This window comes from Jaculus jaculus, chromosome 9 (assembly GCF_020740685.1).
Source record: "Jaculus jaculus isolate mJacJac1 chromosome 9, mJacJac1.mat.Y.cur, whole genome shotgun sequence".
Taxonomy (NCBI): domain Eukaryota; kingdom Metazoa; phylum Chordata; class Mammalia; order Rodentia; family Dipodidae; genus Jaculus; species Jaculus jaculus.
In genome coordinates, this window is record NC_059110.1 from 7,490,622 (window position 1) to 7,507,213 (window position 16,592).

The window sequence follows — 16,592 nt, forward strand, 5'->3', positions numbered from 1 at the left end:
CTCAAGGCTGTCCTCTGACCATCACACGTGCACTGGACATGCATGTCCCCACACGAACACCCTCCCCACATATGTGCACACAAATAAATAAGAAACAAGCACTTGGTCTTCTCCTTAACGAAGTGAGAGAGATTGACATTTATTGAACTTGACAACAAGCCAGGTGCTTTGCCGAGCTTAGCTTCCTGTTTCATTTCACAAGAACCCGGGAGGTACATGGACTGTTACCCCTTCCTTGCCACCAGTGAGGAGCCGAGGCTCCCCAGGGCAAACCACTTGCCTGAGCTCACCCAGGGAGCAGATGACAGGAAGCCTCCAGCTCACTTCCCTCCATGGCCACAGACGCTGTCATTCCCCTCTTCAGCGCACGTCCCGGTACAGGAGTTTCAATGGCTCTTGGTAAAATGTGGCCGGAGCGCTGAGAAGAGCAGGAGTTTTTGGAAAGTACAGAAATGACAGGTTCAGCAGGGACCAAGGCATCACCAGACAACACAGGACAAGGGCACAGCCGCGTCATGAATTGCAATCTCATGCATGTGGAATGGCTGTCCTCCTGTATCATAGCTAGGAGCTCCAAAACTGGTCCAGTTTCATTCCAGGCACGCACAAAGCCACCTGTGTTTTGCCATGTCTGCCCACGATGCCCAGACAGGTGCTCAGACGACAGTCTCAAGGGAGGTGGCGTTCCCGCCGTCCTCTTGGCGCCTGGGCTGCGTTTCGTCTTTGAAAGCCCTGGTCAGAACCACTTTCAAAGACTCCTTGAAGCGCTTCTTCTTGCTGCTGCCCACGAAGAAGTAGATGAAGGGGTTGGCGCTGCTGTTGATGGTGGAGAAGAGCAGAGAGATGTTGTGCAGGCTCCCAAAGGCTGACCAGTGCTCGTAGTAAAGCAGGTAGAGAAGGCGCATGGGCATGGCGAAGATGAGGAAGATGATGATGGTGACCATGATGACCAGGTACAGCTTGGAGGAGTGGGCGGCCCACGTGTTCTTCCGGATCCTCACCACCAAGATGGTGCTGGACACCAGCATGAGCGGGGTGAACACCACGAAGCTCAGGACGGCTATGAAGATGATGACGGCGCGGCAGTCACTGTGCGAATGGCTCTCTTCCCCGCTGTCGATGCACATGACGTATTCCATGGTGGTCACCAAGCAGGAGAGTGCCCACAGGAGGGCACACACGAGCGCTGACTGGTGCTTGGGGCGGTGACATCGGTACCAGATGGGGTAGAGCACCGATAAGCATCTCTCCACGCTGATGGCCGTCAGCAGGTAGAGGCCTGTGTTGTAGCCAAACAGAAAAGTCACCGAGAGTGTGACGATTGTGTAGTAATGGCCGGAGGATAGCTCGTAATCTAAAGCATAGTCGATGGACAGAATGAAAATGCAAAAGAGCAGAGAGATGTCGGCCACGGACAAGTGGGTGATGTACACCGTGAAGGGGTTTCTCCTCATCCGGAAGCAGAGGAACCAGAGGAGGACCCCGTTCTCCACAAAGCCCACCGGGGAAATGCTCATGATGACCCAGTGCACGATGGGAATGGGTGGCTGTGAAGCCCCAAGGGAGGCGTTTCTATTAGCTGAAGTGTTCATGGGCTCCTCGTCAGCAAGGGACCCTGGCCCTGTGACATTGGACTCATCCATCGGGAGGTCTCGGGCTGGGGCTCTTCAGGTAAAGGTCTGTAAATAAGTCAAACAAAACCATTAAGACTGGAGAACTAAAGTACAAGAGATGGGCTGGAGAGATGGCTTGGCGGTTAAGGCACTTACTTGCCTGCAAAGCCTGAGGACCCAGATTCGACTCCCCAGAACCCACGTAAGCCAGATGCACATGGTGACACATGCATATGGAGTTCATTTGCAGTGGCTAGAAGCCCTGGTGTGTCTATCCTTTCTTTCTCTTTCTCTCTCTAATAAATAAAAATTAAAGATATTTAAAAATATTTTTTAAAAAAGAAGAAGAGAGAGGGGCCTAAGGAGATTGCCCAGTGGTTAAAGGTACTTGCTTGCATATCCTGCTGGCCCAGGTTCAATTCCCCAGTACCCACCTAAAGCCAGATGCACAAAGTGGCACATGCATCAGGAGTGTGCAGTAGCAAGAGGCTCTGGCATGCCCATTTTCTCTCCCTCCTTCTCTCTGCTTACAAATAAATAATAAAAAATTTAAAACCCTGCAAATCCAGAACTCGGGATAGAGCAGAAGGATCAGGAATTCAAAGTTATCCTTGGCAACAAAGTGAGTTTGAGGCCAGCCTGGAATATGTGAGACTCTGTTTCAAAATATAACATAAAACAATGTGTGGACAAAGTTTCTGTGGTCATTTAAAAAATATCTTATTTTTATTTATTTATTAGAGGGAGAGAGAGTGAGTGAGAATGGGTGCACCAGGGCCTCTAGCCACTGCAAACAAACTCCAGACACATGTGCCACCTTGTGCATCTGGCTTAAATGGGACCTGGAGAATTGAACCTGGGTCCTTAAGCTTCATAGGCAAATGCCTTAACTGCTAAGCCATCTCTCCAGCCCTTTGCAATCCTCCTACCACAACTTCCTGACTCCTTGGGCTATAGGGGTGAGCCAATGCACCTGGCTGCTGTGGTCACTTTGGATGCACATGATGTTGTATATTGTGGGCAAATGCAGTCTGAGAGCCTGCAGAGAGCCATATGGTGCCCAAATTAGGAATCAGAGGGCCTAAAAGTGGGTACTGTATGCAGACAGGTAGAAGAACTTCACATAATGGGTCTGGGAAGACACCTTAGCAGTTAAGGGTGCTTGCTTGCAAAGCCTGCCTGGTTCAGTTCCCCAGTACTCACATAAGGCCAGATGTATAAAGTGGTACATACATCTGAAGGTCATTTGTGGTGGCAAGAAGCTCTGATGCACCCATTCCCTTTTTTTCCTCTCTCATACAAATAAATAAATAAAAATATATTTTAAAAAATGTTTTTATGCCGGGCATAGTGGTCCATGCCTTTAATTCCAGCATTTGGGAGGCAATGATAGGAGAATCACCATGAGTTCAAGGTCAGCCTGAGACTACATGGTAAATTCCAGGCCAACTTGGGCTAGAGCAAGGCCCTATCTATAAAACAAACAAACAAAAAATTTATTTATTTATTTATTTATTTATTTATGTATTTGAGAGACAAAGAGAAACAGTGAATATGTGGGTACTGGGGAATTTAATCCAGGCATTTAGGCTTTGCAAGAAAGCACTTTTGCACTGAAGAGATGACTTAGTGTTTAAGGCACTTGCCTGCAAAGCCTAAGGACCCAAGTTCAACTCCCCAGTATCCATATAAAGCCAGATGCACAAGGTGGTACATGTATCTGGAGTTCATTTGCAGTGGTTGGAGGCCTTGGCACATTCTGGAATACCAAAGGGTAGTGGAGATTTGAGAATGATGGCACAGGCCTATAATCCCAGCGTTTAGAAGGCAGATATAGGAAGATCACAAGTTGGAAACCAACCTGGGCTTCATAGTAAGACACTGTCTTAAAAAAAATAAATAAGGGCAGGAGAGATGGCTTAGCAGTTAAGCACTTGCCTGTGAAGCCTAAGGACCCCAGTTTGAGGCTCGATTCCCCGGGACCCACGTTAGCCAGATGCACAAGGGGGCACACGCGTCTGGAGTTCCTTTGCAGTGGCTGGGAGCCCTGTCGCGCTCATTCTCTCTCTCTCTCTCTCTCTCTGCCTCTTTCTCTGTCTGTTGCTCTCAAACAAATAAATAAAAATAAACAAAATAAATAAACAAATAAAAGAGGGTCTAACCAGCACTGTCCGGCTGGTCATAGTAGCACACGCCTTTAATCCCAGCACTGGAGAGGCAGAGGTAGGAAGGATCACTATATGTTCAAGGCCACCCTGAGACTACATAGTGAATTCCACGTCAGCCTGGAATAGAATGAAATCCTACCTTGAAAAACCAAAATAAATAAATAAATAAATAAATAACCAGCACTATCCACTAGAAATGGGATGTTAAAAAAAAAAAAAAAGATAGAGGGCTGGAGAGATGGCTTAGCAGTTAAAGCACTTACCTGAGAAGTCAAAGGATCCAGGTTTGAATCCCCAGAACTCATGTAAGCCAGATGCACAATGGGCACACGCATCTGGAGTTCATTTGCAGTGGCTAGAGGCCCTGGCATGCCCATTCTCTCTGTCTGCTCTCTTCTCTATCTTTCTCTCTGCTTGCAAATTAATAAAATAAGAATAAATTTACTTCAAAGAAAGGAGATTAAGGGCTGGAGAGATGGCTTACCAGTTAAGGCACTTGCCTGCGAAGCCTAAGGTAGAAAATGGAATGGGAAAGGAATGGGGTGATCCCTCTGTGCAATGTACCATGACCTTCCTGTATCTCTTTGTTTTTAAATACCTTTGTGATTACATAGCATAGAATGTTTCTTGCCTCAGTTCCACCTATGTGACCTATGTAACCTTGTGACTTCTTATAATAGCCCCCTCCCCCTTGTTTAACTCCCAATCATGTTTTTACTATAAACATCATGTGGTTATTTCAAATAAAAGCTGATTCTCCCAACAGAACAGGGCTGCATCTTGAGTTTCCCAAACTCTTGGATGCAGACCTGATGCATCAGTTTTCTTCTTTTTCTTTCTTTTTACCCAATAAAACTGCTTCACATGCTGTGAGTCAATGGTCTTATTTGTGTGACACCAGACCCTGTAACATAAGGACCCAGGTTCAATTCTCCAGGTCTCACGTAAGCCAGATGCACATAGCGGTGCATGCATGTGGAGTTCGTTTGTGGTGGCTAGAGTCCCTGGTGCAACCATTCTCTCTCTTTTTCTCTCCCTCTCTCTGTCTCTAATAACAAAATAAATAAAACATAAAATAAAATCTTAAAAAAAAGAGGAAGATTGAGAACCTTCCAGAAAAAAAAAGAAAGAAATTGAACGTGATCCACATGTGGAAATGAACATTTTTGTGTGTGTATGTGGGTGGGGGGGTGAGGTAGGGTTTCACTAGAGGCCAGGCTGACCTGGAATTTACTATGCAGTCTCAGGGTGGCCTCCAACTCAAGCAATCCCCCTACCTCTGCCTCCCAAATGCTGGGATTAAAGGTGTGCACCACCACACCTGGCTGGAATTGAACTTTTTCTAACAGCTACATTTTAAAAAGGCAAAAAGGAAACAGTGAAATTTATTTTGATTATCTATGTTATTTGACCAGATGAGTTCAAGATACCATTTCATCAACATGAAAATACAAATTATAAAAGGAATGTACTAGCTGGGCGTGGTGGCGCATGCCTTTAATCCCAGCAGTTTTGGGAGGCAGAGGTAGGAGGATCGCCATGAGTTCGAGGCCACCCTGAGGATACAGAGTGAATCCCAGGTCAGCCTGGGCTAGAGTGAAACCCTACCTCGAAAAACAAAAGAGGAATGTACTGTCTTCCACACGCAGGGTGCTCCCTAGCACGCCTCACTCCAGAAGAGCCATGCTTCCCGTGCTCGACAGAGTGACCAGTGGCCACCACGCAGAGCGGACTTCCAGCCATCGCAAAACTGCTGACACTCATACAGGGAGGTGAGCGTTCAGGCGTCTTGGTGGTAGCAGATGTGAAATCAAAGACTGGGAGTGCAAAGTCAGACCTAAGCAGAACTCCTGAAAAGCAGACAGGAGCACCCTTCACATCAGACAGACCTTGGGGGCCTCTAGCCCCAACTGAGGGCAGTCAGTTCTTGGCTTTGCCCTCCAGAAAGAGCTCCGGCCTACAGGGCACCTGCCTCCCTGCATCGCCTCACTCCCAAACCCCGAATTCACAGCCTACTCATTGGTACTCTGAGAAGCTCTGTCCCACACTTTCCTTTAAGACCATTTCTATTTCCATTCAACTTTTCTTGCTTTCCCCAAAAGCTTCTAAAATTTTTCACACACACACACACAAAACAGTTGAGAAAGCTGCTTGAACATTTTAGGCCTGATTGTATCTTTTTTTTTAAATCAAACCAACCTAACCCCATTCTATACTTAGAGACTTCTCTTACTGAAGATAGAACAGCCTGTCTTTCTTCTCTCAGCATTTAGTTGTAAGTCATTTTACTGAATGTTAAAGACACAGAAATAATGTAGCAGTCCCCTGCACTTCTGGGGAAAGACAGAGTTGAAGCAAACTCAGTGTGGCGAGTGGCGTGAAGGAGGTCTTGCCAAAAGCTGGTAAGCCCAGCAAGCAGTAGTTTTCAGGAGCTTAGAAGGACTTGCAGGGCTGGATCTTCAAGGGCCAATAGAAGTTTGTTAGTTGAAGAAAGACATTTTCAGAAAAGAAAATGTCAGGCTGGAGAGACGGCTTAGCTGTTTTAAGGCATTTGCTTGAAAAGCCAAAGGACTCAGGTTCAATGCCCCAGGACGCACGTAAGCCAGATGCACAAGGTGGTGCATGCATCTGGAGTTCATTTGCAGTGACTTGCGCCTATTTTTCTCTCTATCTAGCTCCATCTCTCTCTCTCTCTCTCAAATAAATAAATAAAAATATCTTACAAAAAAGAAAAGGACATAGGGAGAAGGGGTTTGTCCACCCTCACATCACCAGACCTGACGACACATTACTCGTGGACTTCTGGCCTCCAGGACTATGGGAAAATCCACTACCCTGTGGCATCTGGTTATATCAGACCAGGCAGATGAACAGTCTCATGCCAGCAAACTCCTCAAAAGTGGAACTTGTCTGCCATATCTGGATGTGGTAGCTCATCTTCTGCCTTAGAATCACCTTAGACACACATTGCTGGGCATATCTATGAGGGTATTTCCAGAAAGGTTTAACTTTAGCAATATATTATTATATTAATACATTATAAAAACCTACTATATGCTGGGCGTGGTGGCGCATGCTTTTAATCCCAGCACTTGTGAGGCAGAGGTAAGAGGATCGCTGTGAGTTCAAGGCCACCCTGAGACTGCAGATGAATTCCAGGTCAGCCTGGGCTAGAGTGAGACCCTGCCTCAAAAAAACAAAGAAACAAACAAACAAAAAACCCACTGCATGTCTGGGCGTGGTGGGAGGAAGACCCACCCTGAATGTGGGTGTCACTGTCCCGTGGGCTTGGGTCCCAGATGAAATAAAGAGAAAGCTTGCTGAGCATTCACCCTTCTTTGTCCTGTCTGTGGGTACAATGTGACCAGCTACCTCACAGTTCCTGCCACCACGCCTTCCAGCCATGATGGACGATAGCCTCGAACTGTGAGCTGAACTACCCGCCCCCCTCTCTTCCACCCTTCCTTAAGTTGCTTTTGTCAGGTGTTTTGTCATAACAAAGGGAAAAGTAAATGATGGGCTGGGGAAATGGCTCAGCGATGAAAAGGGCTTGCTTGCAAAGTCTGCTGGTCCGAGTTCAGTTCCGGGGTACCCACATGAAGCCAGATACACCAAGTGGCACATGCGTCTGGAGTTCATTGGTAGAGACAAGAAATCTTTGCATGCCCATTCTCTGCTCCCAATCAATAAACAATTTTTTAAAAGAAAGTCACTGATACACTGGATCTCTAGCTCTTGTACACAGTGGCAGTCAATAAGTACTCATTGAATTATCCCAGGAAATGCAGCCTAGCACGACAGTTCAAAGAATTAATCCCAGCACTCGGGAGGCAGAGGTAGGAGGATTGTCATGAGTTCGAGGCCACCCTGAGACTCCATAGTGAATTCCAGGTCAGCCTGGGCGAGAGTGAGACCCTACTTTGGAAAACAACACAACAACAAGAACAAATCAAAATACTAATTCTCACCAGACATGGTGGCGCATGCCTTTAATCCCAATACTCGCGAGGCCAAGGTAGGAGGATCGCCATGTGTTCGAGGCCACCCTAAGACTACAGAGTGAATTCCAAGCCAGCCTGGACTACAGTGAGACCCTACCTCGAAAAAAAAAAAAAAGAAACGAGAGCAAGAGAGAGAAAATGGGCACACCAGGGGCTCTAGCCATGTAGTAGTGTGTTTTTTGTTTTTTTTTTTTTTTGAGGTAGGGTCTCACTCTAGCCCAGGCTGACCTGGAATTCACTGTGTAGTCTCAGGGTGGCCTTGAACTCACAGCGACCCTCCTACCGCTGCCTCCTGAGTGCTAGGATTGAAGGCGTGCGCCACCACACCCAGCCATATAGTAGGTTTTTACCAAAATAACACAGTGCTAAAAATCACGCTGTAAGTCTCACCCAACCAAAAACCAATTTCAGTGTCTCCCGCCAAATAGCAGATGCCGAGCAGAGCCTGGAGCCCCGCTGGCCTTGCTGGTGTCCCACGCTGAACCCCTTCCTCCCCAAGCTGCCTGGTGGTCTCCTGGCTTATTCGCGCGGTGTGTGGGGGTGGCCGGGACACGCCAGGGGGGGAAGAGTGACCCAAACATCCTCGCTTAGAATCTAGTTTTATGTCAGCTTTCCTTTCCCAGCAGCTAACCAAGGCCTCATGGTTGAGTTTCTGGGTGAGGGGACACAGAGCTGCCTCACAGGATGAATTGTCTGGGGCCTCTTCCCGTCTCTGTGGAGCCCCGGTTTTAGGAGTGCAGGGCTTCTGTTTGAACATGCAAATAATTTTTTTTTTATTTTTACTTACTTATTTGAGAGAGAGAGATAGAAATAGGCAGGGAGAGAGAGAGACAGAGAGAATGAGCACACCAGGGCCTCCAACCACTGCAAACGAACTCCAGATGCATGTACCCCCGTGTGCATCTGGCTTATGTTGGTCCTGGGGAACTGAACCTGAGTCCTTTGGCTTTGCAGGCGAGCGCCTTAACTGCTAAGCCATCCCTCCAGCCCCTGCAGATAATTTGCTATGGAGCAATTGTAGATTGCAGTGTCGTGTGTTCACCTGGCTCATCCTGTCGGTTCTTGATGTGCTCAGAGTACAGTGTGGGGGAACCTCAGTTTGGAGCAGAGTGGGAAAAGTGTGGAGCACATGGCGTCATCATTACCGGTCAGTGTCACAGAACGTCACCCTCTCCTCCCTGCTCCTCATGGAGCTGTGCCCCCTAGGAAAAAGGAGTTCATCTGGCCACCAGAGTGCCACGGTAAGGGCGCTGGCATCTAAAGCATCCTCCTTGATCTCTTTGAACCCTGCAGGCTGAGAAGGAAGCCACCATTGTCCCCATTTCACTGGGAAGAAAATTAAGGATGAATAACGGGGTACCTGCCACTCATGCTGGCTTCACCCTGGATAGTGCCCCTGGGGTCGAGCCCGGAGGCTCCCTGTGGATTTGCATTAGGGATCTGGCCAGGCTCCAGAGTCTCTCCATGTCTGGAGAGCACAGGGCCAACGCGACCCCTCACCTCACAAAAGAGAAAGAGAAAACCGGAAGCCAGAGAGGTTGTGACACTGGCCGATGTTTCTCTGCCAGCCAGAGTTCTTGCTCTGCCCTGAGCTCGTCCCCTCTGCTGCCCGCCTGGTCCTGCTTACAGGACGTGACCTTACAGACCCTCCCCATGCTTCCATCTTCGGCCCTAGTCAGCCACTGACCCTTACTGGCTGAGGAACTGAAGGCACCGTGTTCCCGGAGGTTCTCGAGGATTCTTCTCTAAGAGTTGATTTTTCTGACTTTGCCTGTGGAAGGACCAGGAATCCCTTGCACTTTTTGCATTAACCACTGGGTGAGATGCCAGGTGTGGTGGCTCACATCTGTAGTCCCAGAGGAGGCAGGAGGATCACTGTAAACTCGGGACCAGCCTGCTCCACATAGCAGGTTCCAGACCAGCCAGGGTTGCACAATAAATGCTGGTAGATTTCGTGCACATTTCTAATTATTTCCCTAAGACATGTGGTCTAAAAGTAGATTTCATGAATCAAAGGTTATAAATATTTTCTAAGATTTAATGCACATTAACAAGTTGTTTTCCAAAATAATACTAAATAAATGCCAATTTTAACCAGGGATCTTGTTTCTGTGCTTTGACAACTCCTTGCTGTTATGCCTCTGAACTGTTCCTTTTGTTTCTGAGACATAGGCACCATTGCCACATTGTGTGAGATCTGTTTTTATTTTATTTTATTTTATTTTATTTTATTTTATTTTATTTTATTTTATTTTATTTTATTTTATTTTATTTTATTTTTCAAGGTAGGGTCTCGCTTTATCCCAGGCTGACCTGGAATTCACTATGTAGTCTCAGGATGACCTTGAACTCATGGCGATCCTCCTACTTCTGCCTCCCCAGTGCTGGGATTAAAGGCGGGCGCCACCACGCCTGGCCTTGAGATCTGTGTTTTTAACTAAACCTCTACATCTGACTTTATTTAACCTTTACAGATAAGGGCTAGAGAGATGGCTCAGTGGTTAAGACACTTGACTGCAAGTCTAATGACCCAGGGTACATTCTCTAGTACCCACATAAAGCCCGATGCATTCAGAGTTGGTTTGCAGTGGCAGAAGACCCTGGTGGGCCCATTCTCTCTGCATCTGTCTCTCTCCATATGCAAGTAAATAAGTAAAATATTTTTTAGGGCTGGAGAAATGGATTAGCGGTTAAGGAATTTGCCTCTGAAGCCTCGAGATCTAGGTTCAACTCCCCAGCACCCACATAAGTCAGATGCACAAGGGGCGCACGCCTCTGGAGTTCATTTGCAGTGGCTAGAGGCCCTGGCTTACCCATTCTCTCTCTCTCTCTCTCTCTCTCTCTCCTTGCAAATAAAATAAAATGTTAAATTAAAGTAAATTTAAAACTATTTTTAAAAACTGTGCAGATAGAGTTTTCACACCCCACCCCAAATTTCAGATGCCTGTAAGAGGTAGTTGTGACCGATGAGGTGGCAGGAGAGTGTGTGTGACAGAGCCGGAGTGCCCACTAGAATTGTGCACACAGTAGGCACGGTGAACAACAGCCAGGTCCTTCCTGTTTCCACACCGCTGCTTGAGCCACGCTCTCTTCTTTCTTTTCTTAGGGAGACTGAGCTCTGTTTAAGTCTCTTCACAGGGTTCCTCTGGGGCCCTTCCCCTGAGCACCTGTCCCTTACGGTGATGCCCATACTTTCTAGAATGTCCGCACTCTCATTTCTAGGAGTGATATACCTTCTCTCAAGAGATGGAGCAGAGATTGAAAAAAGATATTTGAAGAGGGGTTTGCACGCCTCCAATTACAGGGTGGAGACCTCCGCCGCCTGTGCCTAAGGCTGCTTGGCCTGGAAGCTATGCTTGCAATCCAACTGTTCATAGATGCAAGCCCGAAGCCAAGCGGTGTGGCCCTTCTGAACCCCAGCTCCCTCACAGAACTGGCATTTTAATGTCTTTCTGGAAGGCGGAGACATGAGGAGAGCTGGAGATGGACTAGCTGGGGTTTTGGACAGCTCTTTGCCGATATGAGTCCGTGGAAAAGCCAGACTGAGATAATGAACCAGAAGTCAGGGAAAACGAGCATGGTGCTTTCTTTTTTCTTTTTTCTTTTCTTTTTTTTTTCTTTTTTTTTTTTGGTTTTTCGAGGTAGGGTCTCACTCTAGCCCAGGCTGACCTGGAATTCACTATTGTGTCTCAGGGCGGCCTCGAACTCATGGAGATCCTCCTACTTCTGCCTCCCAAGTGCTGGGATTAAAGGCGTGCGCCACCACGCCCGGCTAGCATGGTGCTTTCTATAGCTGTGGAAGGATGTGGGTCCGCAGAGCTGGGTCCTGGGCCCCAGCCACACTTGCTGGTGTGCTCACCTCTCCCTGCTGGCACCAAGGACAGACACATAGCCAAGCTGGCAGCAGGGGCCAGGAGAGCCAGGGAGGAGCCAGGGTTTAAGTGCTGTACCTAGATGTTTACTCAAGCATTCTCTAGTGCCCAAGAAGCAAACAACCCCTTCTACATTGCTGTTCCCTTAAGCACCGTAAGCCCCAGATTCCCTGGCCCACCATATCCCTCTGGAAGAGAAAGAGAAGGAGAAGGGTTAGGGAGAGGAGGAGGGCAGTGGAGAAAGGAATAAGGAAAGGGCGGGGGATGGAATGAGAGAGAGCAAACCCACACAGCTAGGGAGGGAGGAGTGGACATCTAAAACCTGCCCCTGTTCCCAGGCAGCCACAGAGAGAGCCTGACCCTAGGCCGGACCTCGCTGCGTGCAGATCCGGAGGAAAGGGTACATTCTTTTCTCTGTGTGTGCAGCAGCCTGGGCAAACAGAAACCCATCTGTGAGACGGAATTGCCATGGCAGGGACGGGAGCTGATGGGAATGCATGGGGCAGGAACACCTGTCTGGTGTGGAGCACATCGCCCCTGTACCCCAACACCAGAGCCACCTGCACCCAGGAGCAGGGATAGGTTCCCCTCTCAAGTGTGTGCCAGAGTTCTTTTAGAACGCTCTTCTCAAAAGCAGGGGGTGTGGATTTTGTCCCCTTTGGGACATTTGGCACAGCTGGCCATGTTTGGGATTGTTAAAACACCTACTCACTAACTAGCCCGCAAAAACCCAGGACCGGGCACAGCAGAGAGTTATCCAGCCCCAGGCCGTTTGTGGTATAAGGCTGAGCCACATTCCTGCAGGAACAGGTGTGTGGCCACCTTCCTATCACCCCAAAACAGTGACAGCAGCTCCTTGCCAAATTACCCCCGCCCACTCTGACCGGGAACTTGTACTAAGATACACCAAAGACTTACTGGACATCTTGTCACCCCCGAGCTGGACAGGACTTCATAAGCGACAGAAGCTAATGAAAACACCGGTGGCCTCTAAAGAAAAAATCCATCCAGCTCGCTTCTGGCTGTGCCCGATGGCTTCCAGTCAAGGCTTTCCTCAGGGGACTCCAGTCCCTGCCACACACTTCTAGCCCCCAATCCCTCTATTGCTCATCAAGTAACCTTAAAATATCCACCCCCGAGCCGGGCGTGGTGGCGCGTGCCTTTAATCCCAGCACTTGGGAGGCAGAGGTAGGAGGATCGCCGAGAGTTCGAGGCTACCCTGAGACTACATAGTGAATTCCAGGTCAGCCTGAGCCAGAGTGAGACCCTACCTCGGAAAAAAAAAAAAAAAAAAAATCCACCCCACCCTCCAGTCGGTGAATTGGTTCTCAGATTCTTTCCCCCCACCGTCTTGAGTCAAGAAGACAAAGACCACTGTGGAAGTTGAAAAAACAATGCCCGGGGAACACTTCACCCAGCAGAAAAGCAAATTTTCCAAAACCAAGGTGGGAGGAGACGGAAGTTCTCACCAACACACACTGGCAGCAAACACATAACACGCCACGATAAGCCATCGGCACAGAAACGGACACCCAAGTGACATTTCTCCAACAGCGGAGACGTCGCTCCACCAGTCAAGGGCATTTGAACAATTACAAACGGGGTGGCGGGGGGTGCAGACTCACTGGTATCCTTGGCTCAGGAAAGGTCAGAGGTGACAACTGGGACCACTCCCTTGCAGCCTGTGGCCTTGATACCTCAGCAGCCTGTGGGGTCCCTAGTCCTAGCATCCCCAAGGCTGGCTGCGGGCTGCCTCAGAAGTCAGTACTGCTCCTCACTGCTGAAAACATTTGAGATGTGCCAAGCAGATGGTCCCATGCTTATCAGCAAAAGCCGTGCTGCAAATGGCATCATTCGCTGAAACACTCAAGTGAAAATCTGTACGCCGATCCCACCGTGGGGACACGCTGGGGGGTAACACAAGGTGGGTCATCACTTTGGGTCACCAGGGCCATCCCGGGCTAAGGAAAAAGCTGTCCCCAAGAGATGCTACATGAAAGGGTAGAATACACAGGAGCATTCATATTCCTGGCACAGCTCATAACTAGTCATATGACCTCTGTCTCTTAAAGACTTGGTCTTCTTACCTGTGAAATCAGCTAATAATATCCTCTCAGAAGGGTACTATGGAGCCCGGCGTGGTGGCGCACACCTTTAATCCCAGCACTCGGGAGGCAGAGGTAGGAGGATTGCCATGAGTTCGAGGCCTTCCTGAGACTACAGAGTGAATTCCAGGTCAGCCTGGGTTAGAGTGAAACCCTACCTCAAAAAAGCAAAAAACAAAAACAAAAACAAAGGTACTATGGGCCAGGCATGGTGGTGCACACCTTTAATCTTAGCACTGGGGAGGTCGAGGTAGTAGGATCACTGTGACTTCCAGGCCAGCCCAAGACTATACATAGTGGATTCCAGGTCAGCCTAGGTTAGAGTGAGAACCTATCTCAAAAAAAGGGGTTACTAGGATTAAGGGAGATGTATATCTAGACCCACACAATGGGGCATATGAATAAATAATTAAACATTCATTTCCTTCCTACAATCCCTTAGCCAGAGTGGCATGCCCAATTTAGTGCAGAAAGATGGGCCAAAAATGATGGGAGGCTTCAAAAAAATAAATAAAATAAAATACAAAGCCAGTAGTTGTGGCACACGCTTTCAATCCCAGCACTTGGGAGGCAGAGGTAGAAGGATTGCCAAGAATTTGAGGCCACCCCGAGACTACATAGTGAATTCCAGGTCAGCCTGGGCTAGAGTGAGACCCTACCTCAAAAACCAAATAATAATAATAATGTGAAAATAAACAAAATGATGGGATACTGGACTGGAGAGATGGTTTAGCAGTTAAGGCACTTGCCTGCAAAGCCAAAGGACCCGGGATCAATTAGCCAGGACCCACACAAGCCAGATGCACAAACAGGCACATGCATTTGGAGTTTGTTTGTAGGGCAGGAGGCCTTGATGCACCCATTCTTTCTCTCAGATAAATAAAATAAAGATGATGGGCGGCAAAGACCCCAGGAGCCAGGGTCCAGAGGCGCAGGGGCGTGTCTTCACCATGACGAGGCTGAAGCGCTCCTCCATGGGAGCTGTTTTTCCTGCCACGTGGAAATCCTCACCCAGGAAGGTAGGAACACGACATGGAATGGCTTTTCTCTTGACCCTTACCCACTTTTCTCAAAGGACCCCAGGTAAAGCTGAGCAGAAGAACCCTGGGTTACCTCCATCTCAGGTGGCCTGGCCCCTGGTGAAGAGCCATCCTCCCTCCACTCCTGGCCACACATCCCTGCTTCAGGGAGATGCTTCCTGTCACCATGGTGAAGCAGCCATGGCCCTGGGACCCGTTAGATCAAAGGGGCGAGAAGGCCATTCCAGATGCAGAGGGAAAGCAGAAGCTCAAACCTTGTACAAGCTCCCGAAGCTCTCTCTGCTTCAGCCGATCCCACAGCAGCTGGACCAAAGCGCAGGAGCCAAACTGCTGTGCAGGAAGCCAGCGGGACTCAGTCCTCTGGGGGGACAGGAGACCTGGAGGGACTCATTTTCCCTGAAGACCTCATGCAGAAGGCAATGAAAGTCAGGGCAGCGCACAAAGGCCAACAGATGGATGGATGGATGGATGGATGGATGGATGGATGGATGGATGGATGGATGGATGGATGGATGGATGGATGCATGAACAAGAGTCAGTGAGCTCTGGCTGGGAGAGGTGAGTGCATTCTCATTACCTGGTTTCCGTGTTCCAAGGGAGGAGAAGGCCAGCTTGCTGCGGAACTTCAGGCTTCCCAGAGGAGACTGAGAGACTGCAAAGCAAACCTGTGAAGGGGAGCTGCAAGCAGGAAAAGAGAGTCCATGGAGGGAAAGGACAGGGAGAGACAGGAGAGAGCCGAGAGCTGGCAGGCTGGCTGGGAAGTCCCTGGGGGTGGGGGAGAGGGAGGGATGGGGAAGGGCACGGGGAGACAGATCCTCCTCACTCCTCTGTCCGCATGTGCTGCCTCGCAGATCTCGGGCTTTCCAGATTTGGTGGGCATTTGTCCCTGTGGGTACCGTGAATCCCCGAGTGGTGACCAACGAGAGGGAAGACTTCAACGTCATTATTTAAGTCAACAGAACAGAGGGCCCAAGTCACCCAGTTTGCTTGTTCCAGATCCTAAGGGAACAGAGAGATCTGCTCACTCCGGCAACGAACAACGCACCCAGTCTGGAGATTGACACCCATCGCCAGGTGAATGGGGGACAAACCAGCGGGCAGCTGCGGTGGCCACACGGCCAGGGAGAGTGTCCAGGGTGGCAGGGGGAATGCTGGCAGGGGTGCTGCCATCCCCCAGAGGGAGTGGGTGGGGGCAGGTGCCAATTGTCTGGTGACTAATTGGCACCTCAAACGAAACAGGAATTATCCCAGATGGGGCTGGAGTTTCGTTGGGGGTAGATAGTGATTTATACCAAAGAGAAAATGCAGCAGCTCATTGTAAAAATAAAACTGGTTGCATTTAAGCCACAAATAGGTTGGCTATTTCTGGGCTTGGTTTGTCTCTGTGAGTAATCATTCTCTTGAGAAGTGGGAAGAGGTTGCCGGGGGTGGGGGGAAGTGGGGAGAAGTGCAGAGAGACCAGGCAGCGGGCAGTGCTGGCCGAGCTGAGGAGGAGTCTACGAGGGACCCTGACTTCCCTCATAGGAGAGCTCTGGGCTGCGCTCCTGTGAGATAAGTCACGCCTCCACGCCCCAACCTCCTTGCTCTTGTCAAAGGACAGAGAATCATGGCAGAGGAGGCCCGAGGAGAAACTGGTGGGAGCAAGGGAGGAGGAAGCAGCCCGCAACGCCATGGACTTACTGCTCCATAGGAGGGTCTGTCAGAAGTGAGGCAGAGGATTGACTGTGGCAGAATGGCAGAACCCCGAAGTGGACTGACCAGGGCTATACTCCCTTTCTTCCTATTTATTTATT

At 49.1% G+C, this 16,592-nt stretch overlaps 1 protein-coding gene across 2 annotated transcripts; it reads right to left on the reverse strand.

The window, feature by feature from the left end:
- Positions 1–337: 337 nt before the first annotated feature.
- Mas1 (MAS1 proto-oncogene, G protein-coupled receptor) lies at positions 338–15,503 on the reverse strand. Of its 2 annotated transcripts, none has more exons than XM_045159618.1 (2): positions 15,377–15,503; positions 338–1,679 (listed from the first exon to the last, which is right to left on the reverse strand). In XM_045159618.1, exon 2 carries the CDS (start codon positions 1,641–1,643, stop codon positions 657–659), a length of 987 nt encoding a protein of 328 aa, XP_045015553.1. In that variant the 5' UTR covers positions 1,644–1,679; positions 15,377–15,503; the 3' UTR covers positions 338–656. The 2 variants fall into 2 exon arrangements, with proteins under 2 accessions (XP_045015553.1, XP_045015552.1); XM_045159617.1 differs by lacking the exon at positions 15,377–15,503 and adding an exon at positions 13,280–13,342.
- Between the last annotated feature and the right edge of the window lie 1,089 nt (positions 15,504–16,592).